The 19,400-nt window shown below is 31.5% G+C and overlaps 2 protein-coding genes across 2 annotated transcripts; both read right to left on the reverse strand.

Annotated features, from left to right (window-relative positions):
* Nucleotides 1-14,781: 14,781 nt before the first annotated feature.
* Nucleotides 14,782-16,760, reverse strand: LOC125848412 (60S ribosomal protein L22-3-like). Its single transcript, XM_049528269.1, has 3 exons — nt 16,629-16,760; nt 16,277-16,540; nt 14,782-15,129 (listed from the first exon to the last, which is right to left on the reverse strand). The coding sequence occupies exons 2-3, from the start codon at nt 16,507-16,509 to the stop codon at nt 14,985-14,987; spliced, it is 378 nt and encodes a 125-aa protein (XP_049384226.1). The 5' UTR covers nt 16,510-16,540; nt 16,629-16,760; the 3' UTR covers nt 14,782-14,984.
* Nucleotides 16,761-18,429: 1,669 nt separating this feature from the next.
* On the reverse strand, nt 18,430-19,172 carry LOC125848422 (uncharacterized). The gene is made up of 3 exons (XM_049528281.1): nt 19,049-19,172; nt 18,856-18,946; nt 18,430-18,707 (listed from the first exon to the last, which is right to left on the reverse strand). Exons 1-3 carry the CDS (start codon nt 19,122-19,124, stop codon nt 18,572-18,574), a joined length of 303 nt encoding a protein of 100 aa, XP_049384238.1. The 5' UTR covers nt 19,125-19,172; the 3' UTR covers nt 18,430-18,571.
* Between the last annotated feature and the right edge of the window lie 228 nt (nt 19,173-19,400).

A 19,400-nucleotide genomic window follows, 5' to 3' on the forward strand; every position in this document is an offset into this window, starting at 1 on the left:
AATTTACTTATAGTAACAGATTAATATTGTACAGAAAATTAACGTTATCACAATATTACCCGAGATGACACAAAATAAATTATACGAGAAGGGGCGGATCTAGTTTATGAAGTGTGCATAGATTTACAGAAACCCAATATTATTTGTTAATATTTATTTATAAACTTTATTATTATTATACAAATATATATATTTTAAATCTTAAATCGGTCTCTATTTACTGGGAAACTTAATACAAAACTCCTAAAAAAAAGTTCAAAAGAGAAGTAAATGAGAGACTGGCAAGAGCATGATTAAATGGAAGGGCACGTATGTGTGTTGAATGCACATGCTATACTATAATTGTTGATAATCATTATTCATGAACAAAGCCTTGGAAAAACCTAATACTACTCCCTCCGTTTCACACAGAATTGTAAAAAAAAAATTAAATAATTTAAAGTAAGTGTATTATTTCATGTATAAAAAACATATTGAGAATTTTTTTGTCATTTTTATCTTTTATATAATGAAGTTCTTAACTATTTTACATGTTCTACGAAAATAGTTTGTGAATAATCAAAGATGTAATTGTGAAAAGTACATATCTTTTAATTTATGCTCTTAATTTATTTTTTCAAGAATGTGTTATACCCAACAATTCACTTAAAATGGAACTGAGGAAATACTCTTGTATTATTCACCCTCCATTTCATTTTAGCAAATTAATCAAGAGAGTTTTATTCAGCTCACGAAAGGTCAAGTAATATAAGACGGAGGAATATATTATGAAGGCCTCGAGGTGCGTGCATTGCGTGTTCAAACATCAAGTAGTGAGTATTGAGTAGTAACTACATTGATTCCCATTTCTGCCACTACTCCTTTAGTACTTATCCCCTGTTGTTTCACTTTTTTACGCTATTGTTTTTTCCATTTTCTTTTTATTTATTAATTCTACTCTTAACTCTTTCTGCAAAATTATTTAAATTAACTTCATTTCAATTTCCAATAAGTAATGGCCCTATAGCAAAGAAACCTTCTCCAGTCTCAACTGCTACAAGAAAATCCCCCACTTTCTTAGGTAAATTATAACCCCTCCACTTTCATTTTGACTGCCAAATCAAGTCATAAAATGATGACTATTGACTAGTGTGTGATGTGATTATTATATATAGATGCTTACGCAAGCCTAAGGGAAATATATATGTACATAAACTCAATCCGTTTTATATTACTTGACCTATGCTGATATATTATAAATGTATTTTGCCAAATTATCAAATAAATAATGTATTGTAACTCCAATTGAACTACTACAGCAGTATTCTCTCTAATTCATATTTCTTGGGATATTTTTTATAGTTCGGAATAAGAGAATGGTATGTTTAAAGCTCAACTTTTCCCTATATTTATCTTTCATTTAATAAAGTTATTAACTATTTTATTTTTACTACAAGACTAATTTAGAAATAATTAAAAGGGTAATATTCAAAAAAAAGTCTTTAATATGTTTTTATTAAGAAATGTGTTATACCTCAAAAAATCATTTAATATGAACTAGAAAAAATATGAAAAAAAGTGATAAAACTATCTTAATTTATTAAAATAAATAAATAAAATATTTATTTTTGTATATAGATATCAAATAAAATGAAACAGGAGAAAATATATATGTGCATGGTTATATATATCCTTGCACATCGACCAGATCCAAGCGCGTGTCTTTGCTCATAGACAGTCCATACTCACCGTGTATTTTGCTAATATTCCGCCCCTCACAAAATACCTATCACCAATACCGCTCTGTCGGAAAATATGCTTTGATTAATTATATTTTCTAACATAAAAATCATAAGGCTTTCATTGACACCAATAAAAATCAAAAGGAAAAATTTTTAAAATATTAATATTTTAGCATTTAATGGGACCTTTTATCAATATTTTCAATATTTATTAAAAATGTCAATATTTTAGTTTGTTATTCTTCTAATTTATGTATTTTTTATTTGTTTGAGTTGAAAAAATACAATTATTTAATAACATAAAGGAGAAAATCATGGGAGAAAATATTTTTTTAAAAGGAACATAACACTTAAAATTTTCATCAGTTACAATTTCAAAAGTGATTGATTGTATTCATTCCAATATGATGATATGTGTATTTGTATTCATTATGATTTTTATGTTTGAGTTTGTCTAATGACATTTGTATTTCTTTATTTGTTTGTATTCATTCTAATAGGTATACCAAATGGATTTGTAATTATTTAGAATGATATTTGTATTCACAAATAAAAATATAAATAAAATATTTGTATCCATATATACTTATGTAATCTGTGTTCATTAAGAAAAGATACAACATTGATTTTGTATATTTTTCAAAAACGTATATTCTTTCTTAAAATTCCAACAAATTTGTATTCCAATCATCAAAACATACAAATTTACAATCTTAATAACAATCAAAATTTGTACTTTAAAAAATATTGTATTTCATGACAAAAAAAATGTATTTCTTACAAATGTTGAGTAAAATAAATAAATTAACAAACAAAAATTAATATAAATACAATTTTGTTACAATTTTGCAGCATTGACTCTCTCTTTTTTCTTCTTCTTCTTCTGCTATTGTAATGACCCTCTTGGTCATTTCTGTGTCTTGCCTTCTGTGTGTCGTTTAGAGCGTTCCTATAGCGACCCCAAGTCATTCATGACTTGCTGGGACTGACAGTTCGGTTATCTGGTCGTTCGTTTGGTCTTGGTGCGAGTTTTTGTGTTTTGGAGCTTATGAACCTTGAACGATCATTTTCGATCAAAAGTTCAAGAAGATGACATCGGAATCCAATTCTGATGATTTCATCAGCTCCGAAAGGGTCATTTTAGGCTAGTAGCATGGTCGACATGACTCCCGAGGTTTTCAGTATGAGTCGGTGCGATTAGGCGTTTTAACTTTAAGTTTAAGCCTAAGTTTGACTTTGGTCAATATTCTAAGTAAACGCGCTCGGATGAAAATTCCGCCAGCGTGGTTATCTCCGGAATGTCGAGTTTGGTCTAGATTGACCCTTCTTTTGTGTCTGGAGGTTTTCGATATCTTTTCGAGCCCTTTTGTGGGTTTTGACTTAAAATGGCTATTGGAAGTGGGACCCACTTTTTATCAAAATGACCTCTGATGGAAATTTCGACTACGCCGTTGAGTCTGGAATATCGAATTTGGTATGGTTGCATATCTCATTTGCATGCACGGGGTTCCGAACGAGTTCGGAGCACCCCGTCGGGATTTTAAGTTTTGGAAATGTAGCAGATTTTCTGCAATAAATTGCAGAAAATCAGCCACATTTCTCAAATTTCAAACCCTCATAACTCTCTCATCTTTCAACCGATTTGGGTGATTCAAAAGGCAAAGTTGTGAGATTTTTCGAGGACAACGCGTTGGTGATCTCAGATAGTGATTTGGACTCCCCGTTTGAGGTAATTTTCGAAAAATACCTGCTGCCAGACCCCTTTTGTGAGCTTGATTTTGGAAATTTTTGAGACTTGTTTTCTTAGCCATTTTAGATCCGATTTTGGTGATTTTTGAGGCTATCTTGAGTGGTTTTTTGAGGAGAACATTTTGGTGTTGTTAGATTTTACTGTAGATCGCCCGTTTTTGGTAAAAACGCTGAATTAGCTGCTGTCCCATTTCTATTCTTTTGAGAAAATTTGGGTTTTAGTTGCTTGTTGATATTGTGTTGTTCCCGAGCCCCGAATTGTGTCCCATTATGGGACATGAGCTGGGGGAACTGGTTAGGACCCACTTTTGGGGTTAATTTCGGAATTTCCTGCGCGGGTCCCACGATTCCCGTTTTGACTCCAAAATTGGCCCGTCTCCGTTTGTTGTGATTTTGGTGTCTAAACGACCGTATTAACGTTGTGACTCTATTTTTGATAGCGGGGCAGCGTTTTGAGGACGTTCGAAAAGGGAAAGCTCCGAAGGAGTGATTTTGGAGCGCGTGTGATCGGCCTACAGGTAGGCTACGGTTTCCCTCTCTTAGATTGAGCTCGAGAATGTGAATGCATGTTGATTAGTTGGGATTTGGATTGGGTAGTCATTGAATCTTGCGTAGGTGTTAAGAAATTATGTTTTCGGCCTATTTCGGGAATTATCGGGTAACTGTGAGCATGCTTTGTATTATTAACGGACCCTCCTCACTATGTGGAGTACTTGCATGCTTAATTATTGTTTATTTGAAGCATGTTGGGCCTTAGTTTAGGTTTGACTAGGGCTTGCCTTAGAAATACATTATTCGGATCCAATAGGCCTTAGTTTTGCCCTGACGTCGCTCTACCGGCTTAGATCCCTGTAGACTGGTGTAGCAGACTTGAGTCTGATAGTTTGNCTTACAAATGTTGAGTAAAATAAATAAATTAACAAACAAAAATTAATATAAATACAATTCTGTTACAATTTTGCAACATTGACTCTCTCTTTTTTCTTCTTCTTCTTCTGCTATGTTCCTTTTTTTTCGATTTTGTTTTCACCAAATCCAAATTCGAATCCGTATTCACTTGTGCATTAGTAACCTATAAGAAAAAATTGAAATTATTAAATATGAATGTATAAAAAATCAAACAATATATGATGTATGAATGCTAATTTAGATTACTACAATCTACTGAATCTCAAATATGTAAACAAACTCACAAAAAAATCGAAAAAAGGACAAAAAATCAGAAATACATAAAATCCAAACTACAAAAATATTTGGTGAATATGAAAACAAAATCAGAAGAAAATTCACAAAATATTTGGTGACTTCGAAATTACCTTTATCAATTGAGAGATTTCTTGAATTAATTGATAGATTTCTGGAACAAATTGGAAGAAAATGGAAGAGTTAATTTTTCATGAACAATGAATGAGAGAAAAAATGGAAAAACGTGAAGAGAGAGAATACTGACTTGAGTTAAAACCAAGAAAGAATGATAATGGATAATAAAGGTGTTTTTTTTTCTTTTTATTGGTTAGTGGTGTAGAAATTGATTCAATTTGAGATTGTTTTAAGAAATAAAAGGAAAGGAAAATAGTTTTATTAGGATACAAATCATTTTCTAAAATATTGACATTTTGACATTTTTAATAGTTATTTTAAGGTGTAGATGTTTTTACTAATTATGTTAGGGATTGTGACTAGTTTGCTAATTTTTGTTAAAAATATGTTAGATGGTAAATAACAATGTAAAATAGACACAAAAGGTAAATTATATCTTTATTTTTTTAAATTGACCAAATATTATTGGACAACTATTTTTAATATACTGGACAACTATTATTGAACAGAGGGAGTAATATATTTACCAATATACAATAGAGTACTTAATTAGGTTACATATTTATCATATTCATCAATTACAATGTGGTCTAAGAGGGTGTTTGAATTGATTTTTGCAAAGTAACTTATCAGCCAATTGTTAAAAGTAATAATTTTTTTTTGTTGAATAATTCTAATTATTTTATAAATTTAAGGTACGTGTGATTTATATGAAGTAGCTTTAAAATTTACTAGTCGGAAAAAAAGATTCGTTGACAGTTTGATACAATTGACTGCTCAGTTTCAATTTCATTAGAAATGTTAGTTTGTTAGTTCTTACTGTAAAACTAATACCAATAGTCAAAATGTTTTGTCGTATAAAAAGATAGGATAAAAGATAAAATAAAATTATTTAAAAAATAGTGAAGTTAAATTTATTTATTTTTTGTTTAAAAAAAATTTAACAATGAGATCACACCAAATTGATCATTACACAAAAATAGGACTTGTTGATAAACAATAAAGCCCATGTGTCAAAATTAAATTGAGCTGTTTTTTCTTAAAAGTTTTTATTATTATATTCCTAATTCTTTTGTTAGTGAGACTTAAAATCATAGAGTAGTTTCTAATGACATTGCCCAATTATGTAAAAACTGGCATATGAACGTCAGGTTAGCAGGAAACTTTGTTTTATGTTGGCTAAGGTACGTACAAGGCTGCATTTAGATCTTCGTGGACCACCTTTGAGTGTAACAAGCAGCTTATAGCTAGTACATCAATTCTCTTAACAAAATCTAACAAAAGATACTCTGATCTATACTTATAGACCACCCACAATCTTATCTCCAATGTTTTTTCCTAACACCAAATATTGAAACATGAAAATTTGACATGCATCATACGTGGAAAAAAAATTGAAGTTCTATAAGTGAAAGTTTTTTAAAAGCAATTTTCGAAATATATATCTGAATATACATTTTCAAAATCTATGGTTAAACTTTAGCTTACTTCTGTTGCTTGGAATCGGGAAGATTAGACCTTAATTGATTGTTTTTTTCTCCTTTGGAGTTCAAAGAAGTGGCCAACATATTTTAACGCGCTTTAGTTCAAAATTTGCAACCAAGAATATATAAACAATTACTAGTAGAATAAAGAGTACGAACAATTTTTTTTCTTACACTATAATTACAAGATGCAATAATTTTTAAGTACAAGATGTCAAATGTCATATTAAGTTGAAGCAGAACACTACGGGTATAGCCTTGACAGACTCCTTTAAGCCATACTGCATATATAGGACCACAATTAGCTCCATGTTTGGTCCATCTCCCTTCATTGCCACCTAAAAACAGCATGACAAAAATGACCTATAAATCTATATAGCTTTCCTTATTTCTACACATTATGTTATATAAATAGAAAACACAACTGTCAATTCTCTATAGAAACCCTGCAAAAAAAAAGTTGTAAATAATATAATGAAAATTATTTGTTCTACTCTGTTTAATTAAGGGCATAGTCATGCATGCCATTACTCGTTAATATTCCCTTCGTATATAGAGTATACTTTAAAAAAGTAACGTTAATTACAACAATTGCGTCTTGAGTCACATTAGGTCAAAATAAGTTAGGATTTCGTCTAAATTGTGAAGAATCTTGAGAGCAGAGGAGGTAGGAAACTCGAGTTGGAGAAGGAGAACACGTGCAAAATACATGCATTACCAATAGTAATGCATATATCGTCGAATACAAGAATTTGCACGTGCCCTGCTTCTCCAACATGAGCTACCCACCCATTATTGCCAATATTTCCATAAAAGTACCAAAGCTAACTCTACAAATTCAGCAACCAAAAAAATAAAGAAGGTATTTTCTTGCATTGTGTGAGGGAATTGTTCATTTTTGAACTTGAGGTGACAAATAAGAAGCTTGGGGTAGCTCAAGTTTTTATAGCTGGAAAAAGATGTGAGGGTGTGGTGGGGGTGGGCGTGGGGGTGGGGGTGGGAGTGAGGGTGGGGTGATGAATAAATAAAAAGATAGACAGAATTAAAGTAAAGAGGGACAAGAAGAGTTAAAGCTTGGAGTCTTGGAGTGGGCAAATCTTTAAAGACCCCATAGGTGAAGCAATCAAGTAAACAAGTGAAAAGGGGCTATCAAAATTGTCTTTTTGGCTCATTGATTTTGATTTTTCAATACCAATTGATGCTGTGGAGAAAAAGTCTATCCATCACTTTGCAAAAAATTAAAACACACCATCCCATCCCATCCCATCCCATCCCCCACTCTTTATAACATTTACCACACAATACTATACTCTACTACAATTTACTAGAGAAAAAAAAAAAGAAACGGAGGATTGATGGGATAAAAGAGATTTCAAAACAGAGGGAAAAAATATTCACAAGTACTATAGATGATATATATATATATATATTTTTTTGCAATGAAATGCCCAAACATCAATCTCTTTTGATTGCAGCCTTGTTTGTGTGGACGTGTTGCATACGTTTACATGTCCAAAGTGAATGGCTTGCATTTCAAACCTATCAAAGCACGAAATATTACTCCCTTCGTTTAAAAAAGAATGACCTAGTTTGACTTGGACGGAGTTGAAGATAAGAGGAAAACTTTTTAATCTTTTGGTTCTAAATTAAAGTTATGTCAAATGTATCAAAATACATATTAATCTTGTGGCCTTAAACATGTCAAATGAAAAGTTAAAGTTAAAGTGTTGCCAAAAAAGAAAAATGGTAATTCTTTTTTAAATATACTAAAAAGAAAATTAGACCATTCTTTTTGAAATAGAGGGAGTATTAGATTTGACCTCCTATTTGACACCTCCATTTTACCCCAATTCAACCCTAGTGAACTTTTTTAGTTTCCTTCTTATTCAATTGACATTTGAAATTGGATTATGACAATTTTTTTCGCTTTTCTCATTCTGTGCCTAATGAAAGAATTTACAACTACATAAATATATGTGACTTGTTTTAGATCGCAAGTTTCTATCACTCTTTTTTCCTTCTTCAACTTTTGTAACTATGTTTACGGGATTTAATTGATTTCAGTGTAGGATTGATCCAAATGGTACTAAAAATAGCAAAGGGAAAGGAAGATTTAGAAAAGAAGGAAATAAGATGCATAAGCAAAGGGATATTGAAGGCTACAAGAATACTGAATGTTCCTGCTGTAGCTAAGCCTGCACACTGCCAAACTATAATAAATATTTTATTGCCACGACTGACCAAATTCAGAACTACACCCGTGTCATCAAACAATTATTTATGATTTTTAATTATTATTAATGTTGACCAATTGGGAAAGTAAGTGATGAATGATGACGCCACACACCACTCCACCAATGAACCTACAGCAGAATATTAGGTGGGTAATATGAGCCGGTTGGATTGAAATTGAACGGATCAAAACGAGTTGAATGAATAAATCGACAGGTCTATTACAAGAGTTAAGATGAATTTGAATTTTGAATTTTGAATTACGCTATACATGTTAAATTATTTGAGCTAATATGTAAATTTGAATATACATATTAAACTTAAATTAGTCCAAAAATTATTTGAGCTAACATGTAAATTTGAATATTCATATTAAACTTAAATTAGTCCAACATTTTAGATAGACTATACCAACAACAATAACATATTTTGTGTGGTTCCAAAAATGAAATTTGGTGAAGGTGAGTTATATGTAAATTTTTGTAGATATCAAAATTTTGTGAGACTCTAAAGACGTGTACACTTTAATTAAAGTTCTTGGATGCTACTCAACCATAAATCATATAACCTTGTGTCTATATAAAGAGTAATGTATTTCCTTGAAGATGCGTGTCAAAAAATTCATAAACTAATAAAATAGTCACAAAGAGATCAAGATGAGATCGCATACTAATCTTGACTACCAAATACTTCTAGAACTTAATTCAAGAATTATGCCACTAACACCACTCGAATCACGAAAAAATTTTGGAAAAGAATAATCGAAAGAATATAAAATTTTATACTCACGATCGTGATAAATAAAATCATAATTTATATTTGTTTTATGATTACAGAAAATTTACGACAAACAATCTTATTTCTATTTCTTGTGAATAGAAAATTATTTTCAAAAAACCATTAATTCTTCCGAGATTAATCAAACTTTATAATTTAAACTTAAGTGAACCATATTTTCACGAAATAAGTGTACAATTTGATTGACAAGATTTAGATGGTAAGAGAGAGAAAGAGAAACTTGTTGATTTTTGCAAGAAAGAAAAAAGGGATTTGAGTAGCAGGAATACAAGTCTTACCTGAGCAAGGTAAGAAAATGCACGTAGAGGGGTTGCGTGTTCTGCGCGAGTTATTCACCTCACTATTAATTACTTCCACCATTTCAATTTCATCGCCTTATTTTAATTTGATACTAAATTTAATAAAGTAAAAAAAGTTAAATTTTATAATTTAAAATAAAAAAATACGTAGAATGTTGAAATAATTCTTTAATTTTGTGTCTTAAATATTTTATGTAAAAAGTTAAAATTTAAAAATTGTTAGACTAGAATAAAAAAAAGGAAAAAGGACAAATATACCTTCGAACTATCGTAAATGGTATGCGTATACCCTCTGTCATACTTTTGGGACATTGGTGCCTCCGTCGTCCAAAAACCAGAGCATATATATCATTTATACTAACGGACATACACATGTCATAATCTTATCCACCGACCTGACATTTATTAAATATCGGATCGACTGATTAAATTGTGTCACGTGTCCCTATTTAGTCTTCCGTTAGAGTGAAGGACATATATGCTCTAGTTTTTGGACAGCAGGGGCATCAATGTACCAAAAGTATGATGAAGGGTATCTGCATACCATTTACAATAATTCGGAGGTATATTTGTCGTTTTTCCAAAAAAAATAAAAATGGATGAGTATATTACAATGTCATTTTGTATATAGTTCTAAGAACAAATGGAAATTGTAAACCAATTTTTTCTTTTTTATTTTATAAAATTTTGTAGATGGGTAAAAACATGATATTTGAATAGTGCAGCCTGTAACAGCATTGTTTTGGCATAGTGCATAATTTATAGTATGTTTTTGAGGAAGGCAGGGGAGTCCCAAGATAGATATGATTCTCTAAGTTTAGCAAAGGAAAGGTTTTGCTTCTTCCAGTATACCACCTCTAACTCGTAGCACTTTTCCCCCAGGAATTCTGAGGGGTAATTTATGTCTTTTCTCTTCCCCCACCTTAAATTTTTCTTCTCATCAATCATCCTCAATACTTCCCTCTCACGTTAAATAAAATTGTACTCTTTCGGTATTGTTTGATTTGACACAAAATTTTAAAAAATTAAAATAACTTTAAAAATTTAGAACCTAAAATAAATTATTATTTTTTGTGTATTTATAAATTATCTCATTAATGATAATATAAGTATCTTAAAGTATAGTTGGTTGTGTTGGATAATTGGTGGATGGTTTGAAGGACGAATGTTGGAGGGCAACTTATTAGAGCGGGTGCTCTGTGTGGTATTTTTTATGTTTATGTCTGTATTTGTTCTGTAGTTGGATCAGCCCTTTTGCTTAGTATGTCGAGGGTGGATTAATGAATGACTGCTTTAGCTCTATCGACAGAGTCCCCGCCTAAAATTCTGACCCTTGCTTCAAGCTCTGCTCTGAAAATTATTACTAAATATAGAAATGTGTTAATATTATTTTTTGAATAAACTAAACAAAAATATTTCACGTAAATTAGGTCACAACAAGTATTTATTCAAAAATTGTTATGCCTAATCCTTTTGATTTAGGACAAATCAATGAATATTAACTAGTTAGCTCATTTTGATCAATCCAAATTAATTTTATTTGATAATTAAACAAATTATAAGAAAACAAATCAAAATTTTAAAAACAAGATTTTATAAAAATTGTTCAGGTGTGTTTAGTTTATTTTGACCTACCCCATCTTAGTTTAATTAATTTTTGGATATTAAGGTTGGATAATGACTCATTTATTCATTTAGCCTATTTTGATACGAGCCAATACAATTCAAATTACTCATTTGTCACTCCTACCATTGAGTAGTTGGTTACTAAATTAAATATTTCCCATGTAATAAGAAGCCTCCGTATTGAACGATTTTATTTTCTTCTCCGTATTGATGAAGTCTTATTTGAATATTAACACTTGGTTTTGAACATCTTGACAATGAGGATCATATCGATAGCTCAATGTATTAATTGTTCTTTTTTAGCTGGGGCGAAGCTAATAACTTTAGCCAATCCGCTATTTCAGGGACATTTGTGTTAGGTAGGCCCAGGGATCACTGATTAGTCGAATGATCCCATCTCTCTAGCCTATCATTTGTTGGTCGATCCGGCTGGCGGCTCCTGCATCTCCTGCCTCTCTACGGGGGACCTTTTTTTTAGACTAGTTTGCTGCTAGAAGTCCCTAGAGTCGAATTAATAATCAATAGAAATCCCTACAAATTTGACCGAACATAATAACTTTAGATCAAATTTTATGTTTTTATATAAAAAAAAAACCATCAAAATGTATATAAATTGAATTCAGAACCAATTTACTAATATTGATATCACTATCATAAAACCTAAAATTCATTAAGTTCAAATTCTTCCTCTGCCTATATTTAACTCAATGCAAGTGAGATGAGAGATACATACATTTCGTCATGTACATCTTTATAATAATTTACAATTAATTAATCATTTCATATCATAACTTTTTTCTTTGGGAGGTTATATATATTAAGAAAATGCTTACTAGTTACAACTAGAGCTAGACGTCAAAATTGTTGACCCAATTGGATATCTAAGAAATGAAGAAAATAGCAATGTGAGAGAGGTGAATTTGAGATCTACAATCAACATGTTCGTGATGAGTTTGATCTTATTATATGTATATATATTTTTTTAAAATCTCGCATATATATACATAATTTGAACTAAAAGCAACGTTTTCAACTGAGCGGATCATCACCATTCACCACAGAACATACCCTAGATCCTCTTGTGAGATAAAGAGCACGGAATAACCAAGTTAGCAAGTCAATGACAACATATATATAAAAAGCAAGCAAACTCTTAAATGTTGCTTACATTGGATTAAATAGTACAGCAGAGCAGAGGAGACCAGCAATGCTTCTGTTTCTTCCTTTTATTGTCTTTACTTCAGTTAAGTCGCTTTCTAAGTAATTTACTGTCTCGTTTTACATTCACCTCAAACTTTTAATCTTGTATCCAAATTTACCTTTTTGAGTTATATTACTCTCTAAAATTGGAATTTAAACTGCCTTGTCATGCAAAGAAAACAATTTATTTATTTTTTAATTTAGACATTCATTTAGTGGTAAATTGACTCTCTAATCATTGAGTGGCAATCTCTCATTCGCTTGATCTCTTCGATGGAGGATTTATTTTCTCAATAATATATCCTAATTCTTCTTTTGATGATCGATTTAACTTCTAATAAAAAAAAGATAAACCTTATTTATATTTCATTTCTTCAACAAATTTAGTAATGAGCATAACACAATTCCATTATTCCGATGGACAGAAGAACTATGTAACTGGAACCTGCACTTAGAAATACGTTTCAATAGCTAGTAGTCTGTCAAGAACTTGCAGCATTTAAATTATGAATCCCCCCCAGTGAGGACAAGAAATTAGTTTACTTGTAGCTATGATAAAAACTACAAATGAAGTAGCATGAGTTTTACCTGCATTGAATTTTCATTTAGTACAATATTACGCGCAGACGACATCATAAAATGCATATATGATAGTGAAATTCCTGCTTCTCACATTCAAAGCAATAGAAACTGATGAAGGAATCTTTACCAACTCTGCTAAGCCAGCTAATTGAAACATTACTACCACTTTGCAATTTGGGGTGTCAAAATGAGCCAAAATATAGGTAATTATTCAAGACGGTCTAGAATTTTATGGGTTGGGCTTTCAAAATATTTTGAATTCAGTCAATTTCAATTTTCAACCCGATCAAACCTTAAACATTTTAAAAGAATTTTCAATTGAGCAAAATTTAATCACCAACTTAATCCATTTTAATACTTTCTATTTTATATGATGTATGTTTCATATTGAAGGTTGAATTATTATGTATCTTATATTTTCTAGGATTTATCAATTCATTTATAACTTTTTATTTATTATTTTCTTGAGTTGAAATTCAAATTGTGGTTAAAAGGGATAAATAACAATATGTTGAAATTATCGAGATTAAGTGGGTCAAAAAAGATCATGACCCAACTCAATTTTTAAGTTTTTTTAGCCCAAATAAATTTGGACGGGTCATAACCCAACTCGATTTCTATTTCAATCTATTTTAATAACTCATACGTCAACCCAACCCACCCATTTGATACCCCTACCTCAAGTCTTCAACCCATGTCATAGAGATTGAAGCGTGTTACTATTTTTTTTGCTTCTAAGACCGGGTTTTTATGAACGAACATATCAGCTAATCCTTTTTGTTTCAAACAAAAGCACGTGTTCTTTGGCTTGGCTAGTAACGTCTTGCCACAAGACATAGCAAGTGATCTCAAACTAATCTAGGAGCTTAAAATTCTTAATAAATAGTCGAGAAAAGTATTGAAAACACACTAAGCTTGACAAGGTTCAGAAGTACTGAAAACACATTAAGCAGGAGTGTATTTAAATTCAGTTAATCCAATAAAGATGTTTTTAATAATTTGCATCAAGTTCAAAATGTCTAAAATACTCCTCTCTAAAAAGAGAAGTGGGCCATCTTGGTGTCCCTTTACAATAGCAAGAATCCTAAATTACAACATGCGACATGACGATCTACCGGAATTGCCAATGCTATAAATAATGGAGTTTCTACACTATGCATGTAGTTTTGGCACGATCTGCTGTAAGTTCTAAAAACAGATAAAATTTGAGGCTGAAGATAAAAATAATAATGGAGTTTCTACACTATGCATGTAGTTTTGGCACGATCTGCTCTAAGTTCTAAAAACAGACAAACTTTGAGGCTGAAGATAAAAATAATAATAAGTGCATCCAGAGGGAAAGAAATTGTATTCGAGGAAAAGTAGCAATTAAAAGATATAGCATGACATATACTATCTAATATTCTTCTATATTGTTTTGGTTTAACCAAATAATACTTGAGAAGTCGTTAGCTTCCAAGATTTTGTTCTACTTCAATTAATACTATAATGAATTCAACTTCATATATAAGCAAAAAAGAAATCATAACACCGCAGACTACAAAGTTACTCAAGCATCAAAAATGAGGTCCTCACCCTACAACAATTTGGAAACGTCAGAGAGCAATTAAGCAACATTTTCCACCAGCAAAGCTAAGTACTGACAAGGTAAATTATGTTCTTGCAAATGCAGTGAAAAAGCAACCAGCAAGTATCCTTGATCAGAAGCAATCTCTAAATAGCAAACGATTAGAAAACAATAGGAGAAAATTGATAACTCACCCCTAAAACATTGCATTGCAGGAGAAATAAACCAACTACAAGATAGCTAGCTAATCACATTCTCCATTTAGGGGCAAAGAGCATAGTTATAACTTCATTGACAAAATTGTAAATAACGTCTCAAAAGGCAAAAAAAAAATCCAGATAATGAAGAGCTACAAAACTAAAGTTCAACAAAGGACGTTCTATCAAGCTGACCAATTCAAGCCTTCTCAGTCTTCCTCCTCAGCCTCATTGTCAGCAATGTTGAAGTACCTCAACTCATAAACATTACGGTCCTTGTTTGAGGAAATTACTCTGAGCCAATCACGGACACTGTTCTTCTTTAAATACTTCTTAGTCAAGTATTTCAAATACCTGATCAAAATAGCAAACATTACCACATAAAACACAATGGATGAAAAAACATTTTATAACAAAAAAGCTACAGCAAAATATGGGAAATCACAACAGTTGTAATATCCAAATTATTGTGAAAATAAGCTCATAGCAAGCTCTCATGACAGGGGTAGTTAAGACGGCCCCTGTACTGCAAAATAAGAACTAGCTGGACAATTACAACAGGAATAACCAATCAGATTTATGATTAAAATGAAACTGAAGTAAATTAAATTCCCTAACATGAGCCAAATATGCAAATTTACCCACAAAAAGCTATGCGGTATAATAGACCGTAGCAATGCAGTATAATAGGACCGTAAATTGAATTGCCAAGCAAGCTTTTGACAAATGAATCCAACATAGATGTTGCTCTGGACCTCAAAGTTGCCAAAATTACATTACCTCCAACTTTGTTTTTTGTTAAAGACAAATAAAAAAAGGGACCAAAGAATATGATCCACTCAAATGAAAAGTGACTTTTGGTGAACCATTCTACACTGCACTACACAATAAATTGCTATCTGCCACTGCACATGAAAGCAAAGGAATCCAGTCACAAGATCAGCTTCAATCTTCAGCATCAATTCATCTTTATGCCAACCAACACTATGTTATCCAATGGATTTGATACAATACTACTTCCACAAGTCAGCCTTCTGAGCTAATTTATCCAAGGACTTTATCTGTTTTGGGTAATACATACAATTATCCAACACAGGTAATTGAACCATTCTCAGCCGGTGACTTTATTGTTTTGTATTGAAAATTTAATTCTTTCTATCAGCTCCACATAATTTCTATTCACATTTTCCATATGCCCAAAACTCCAAATATATGGATAGAAATATAAACCTAAAGACTAGTTATCATCAACACATCTGACCCTATTATTAGTTCTTCATCAGGAATACCGTCTATAGAAAATTAACAATGGATTGAACATTCAAATTAGAACATTGAGACTATCCATAAATCTTAATTCATAATCAAATAGCATCGCCAATTTATAATAATAAGTTTAGAACTTGTACTCGCCACAGTATTCAAAAATGTAACAGTTCCGTATCTACATAAACAGATACAGGATAGAAACATGGGTCACCAACAAAGGTGAAAGCCTTACCTCTTGGAGAAGGTGCTATCGGAGGTGACGGTGATTTTGGTTTTGTCACGTGTGACAGTCACAGAGTCACCAAGAGCTCCAGCCTTTCCTCCAACCTTGATGCGCTCCTGAAGAAACTTCTCCAACGAGGCGATTTCCATGATGTTGTCCTCAACAGGCTTTGCGCAATCGATCACGAAGGTGGCTCCCTTCTTCTTCCCACCCTTGGTGGCTCCGCTGCTTCCTTTACTCATCTTCTCCGACGATTACAGGAAAAAAACCTACCTGCATTTCCACGAAAAACACATAAGTATCACACATCAAAGAATCGAACTGTCAAACGAAATTAGGAAGAGGGAATCAGAAAACTGACCTGAAAAGCTGCGGCGATTTGGGAGGAACAATGAGAAGAGAAATGGCTAGGGTTTCTGAGCGTGGGGTTTATATATTACTGAGTGAGATTTTATGTTTCTGTGGACCGTCGTTGCGGTCCATCAGAATTTTGGGCTAATGTTATGAGTCCACTCGCCTAGGCCCATTATTATTAGTAAGAATTTCGCAAGCTTGAGTGTACATTAAAAAAGGTAAATTGGGGATAACAAGAGAGTGGTAGAAAGAGTAAACTGGTCAAATTTTTATATATTATAATAATAAATATATTAAAATATAAAGAAGGAGTCTGGTGCACAAAACACATAGAGGTTTTGAAGTTTGAAAAAAAAGGTTGCATCCTATGGGGTGTAATGTAGACAAACTACTCTAAAGCAATAATGACTGCTTCCACGACTCAAATTCATAACATATAGGTTACACAAAAACAACTTTACCGTTGCTCCAAAATTCCCCTAAAATAATTATTGAAGTTTTGAATCTTTATTAACCAAGAACTCTTGTTGTTAAGTGTCATATCTATTACATTGTACAATACCCTTGAAACATTGTTGTTCATCGTGATTTTCACCAATAGGTCATACACAAGTTGTGATATAGGAGTAATCCTACTACAAATCAATATAGTTTCATTCATTATGTCTATTCTACATCTCAATACACTAAAAAAGAACTTGTAAATTTTTGTAAAAAAATAAATAAATTAAACCCCCTTTTTAAAAAATATTATACACATATATCTATAGTCTTTCACGGTAATTATATACTCCCTCCGTTTCAAAAAGAGTGATCTGGTTTGACTTGGCATGAAGTTTTAGAAAATGAAGAAGACTTTTGAATCTTGTGGTCCTAAATTAAAGTTATGTCAAATGCACTAAATTGTCTTTCAATTTTGTGGCTTTAAACATGTCATGTGGAAAACTGAAATTAAAATGTTACCAAAAAAGAAAAGAGATAATTCTTTTTGAAACAGACTAAAAAGGAAAGGAGGTCATTCTATTTTAAACAGAGTGAAGTATATCATATGAGGGGCATAATTCAATAATGCACGACATATCAACCAAGGACTTAATTTGTTATTAATGAACTTCACCAGCCAATCTAATAGGTAGATGTTATCATTGTTGATGTTTTCAACTAGACGAAAGTCATTTTACCCTCGATGTTTTCTTTATTAATTTTCTTCCCAAGTGTTTTATTAAAGGATTGACAAAATTTAATTACGATTTCATATAATATATTAGAATAATTTCATTACTAGGAAATTGTTTTTTTATAGATCAGCTTGTGTTTCAGATATATGTATTTATTTTTAATAATATTGAAGGATTTATTTTTAGCTAAAATTGTTGTTGGTTGACAATTGTATCGTACAAACGTAAATTGTGTTAATTTTATAAAAAACAATTTATTTATTTTTAACATATATACTTATTTCATTAAATGTGTTATTGTTATGATAAACTCACACTTTCTTATTCATGCATATTGCTCTTTTTTTAAAAAAAATAAGAAAATAATAAATATGGAGAATCAAACCGTCAACAAGATGGAAGTGCATATAGTCGGTCAACTCAAGGTTCCTCATATTGCTCTTTTGCTTTCCTATACTTTTATCAAGTATTTTCTAACTTTCTTTAACAGCCAAATTACAAATGAATCAAAAGGAAACTACCTTTACAATTTTTTAATTCCAACCAGCAATAATTCTGTCCATTCATTCAATGAATCGGAAAGATAAATGAAAAAGAAACAAAAGCTGCTAGTTGATAGGAAAAAATCTCTATGTTTTGGTATTTTGTTATTCAACACATCGATTACAAAAGACATGTGAGGAAGCAAGCATAAGGCTCGTGTTACCACAAATAATTTTGACACAAAAAGTAACCCCACAAAAATTTACAAATTTCATCAATATTCCTTGCTTCATTTCTTCTGTGCAAACGAATTCATGTTGATGAATTTGGGGTATCGTTCGGCATTGTTGTTGGTTTTATGATCATAATACTCAACTGCTGCAGCACCGGCTAATGCGGCAAGTGTAAGTGCTTGTGCGTGCAATCTTATTTCACATCAACAAAACAAAAAGTTAGCAACAAACATAACAGCTAATAATAAATCTCCTATTCAGTATATATATATATAATTATAAGATAAAAAAGTATAATAACTGATTATAATGGAGAAATCAGTGTATGATAAATTGGTACCTAGCATGGATGAGCCTGACACTGGTTTTCATGCTGGGTTTTGACCAATTGTAAGCCACCGATCCCACTATTCCACTTAGCCACAGAGATCCTTAAGAAAAAAATAAATTCAAATCATCAGTTATGATAAATATGAATTTCAAATTAACAACAAATAGATTTGAAAAAATGAAAGGAATTTATGAAAAATTACCGACGGTGCGAAGCTTGTGGTCAGAAATCCATTCCCTAGCAGATTCAAATGTAGTTTTTTTATTAGATGCCTCCATCTTTAGAACAGAACAAAGATGGAGAATCTAATTTTATTTTATTTTATTTTTTGGTAAGAGAAATATGAGAAGAAAACAACAGAGAAATAATGAAATTGTATTTCTATCATGCTTTATATATTTGCATTTTGCGGTTAGAGAAATGGAAGGAGAAAGAAGAGTGAAATTTGCAACACGAGAAGCAACGGCACCCGCATCTTTTTAGCATGTGGGATAAAAATAAAAGCTTTTTTCAATATGCCACCACTTCACTTGGCAAAACACTTTTGTCCTCTT

Source organism: Solanum stenotomum, chromosome 1 (genome assembly GCF_019186545.1).
Source record: "Solanum stenotomum isolate F172 chromosome 1, ASM1918654v1, whole genome shotgun sequence".
In the NCBI taxonomy this organism is placed as follows: Eukaryota; Viridiplantae; Streptophyta; class Magnoliopsida; order Solanales; family Solanaceae; genus Solanum; species Solanum stenotomum.

Coding starts and splice junctions, on each gene's coding strand:
- LOC125848422 (XM_049528281.1), bottom strand. CDS start 19,124: ATGGAGGCATCTAATAAAAAAACTACATTTGAATCTGCTAGGGAATGG. Junction 18,947..19,048: donor CCACAAGCTTCGCACCGTCG/GTAATTTTTCAT, acceptor TTTTTTCTTAAG/GATCTCTGTGGCTAAGTGGA. Junction 18,708..18,855: donor GTCAGGCTCATCCATGCTAG/GTACCAATTTAT, acceptor ATGTGAAATAAG/ATTGCACGCACAAGCACTTA.
- LOC125848412 (XM_049528269.1), bottom strand. CDS start 16,509: ATGAGTAAAGGAAGCAGCGGAGCCACCAAGGGTGGGAAGAAGAAGGGA. Junction 15,130..16,276: donor GATAGCACCTTCTCCAAGAG/GTAAGGCTTTCA, acceptor TATTTTGATCAG/GTATTTGAAATACTTGACTA.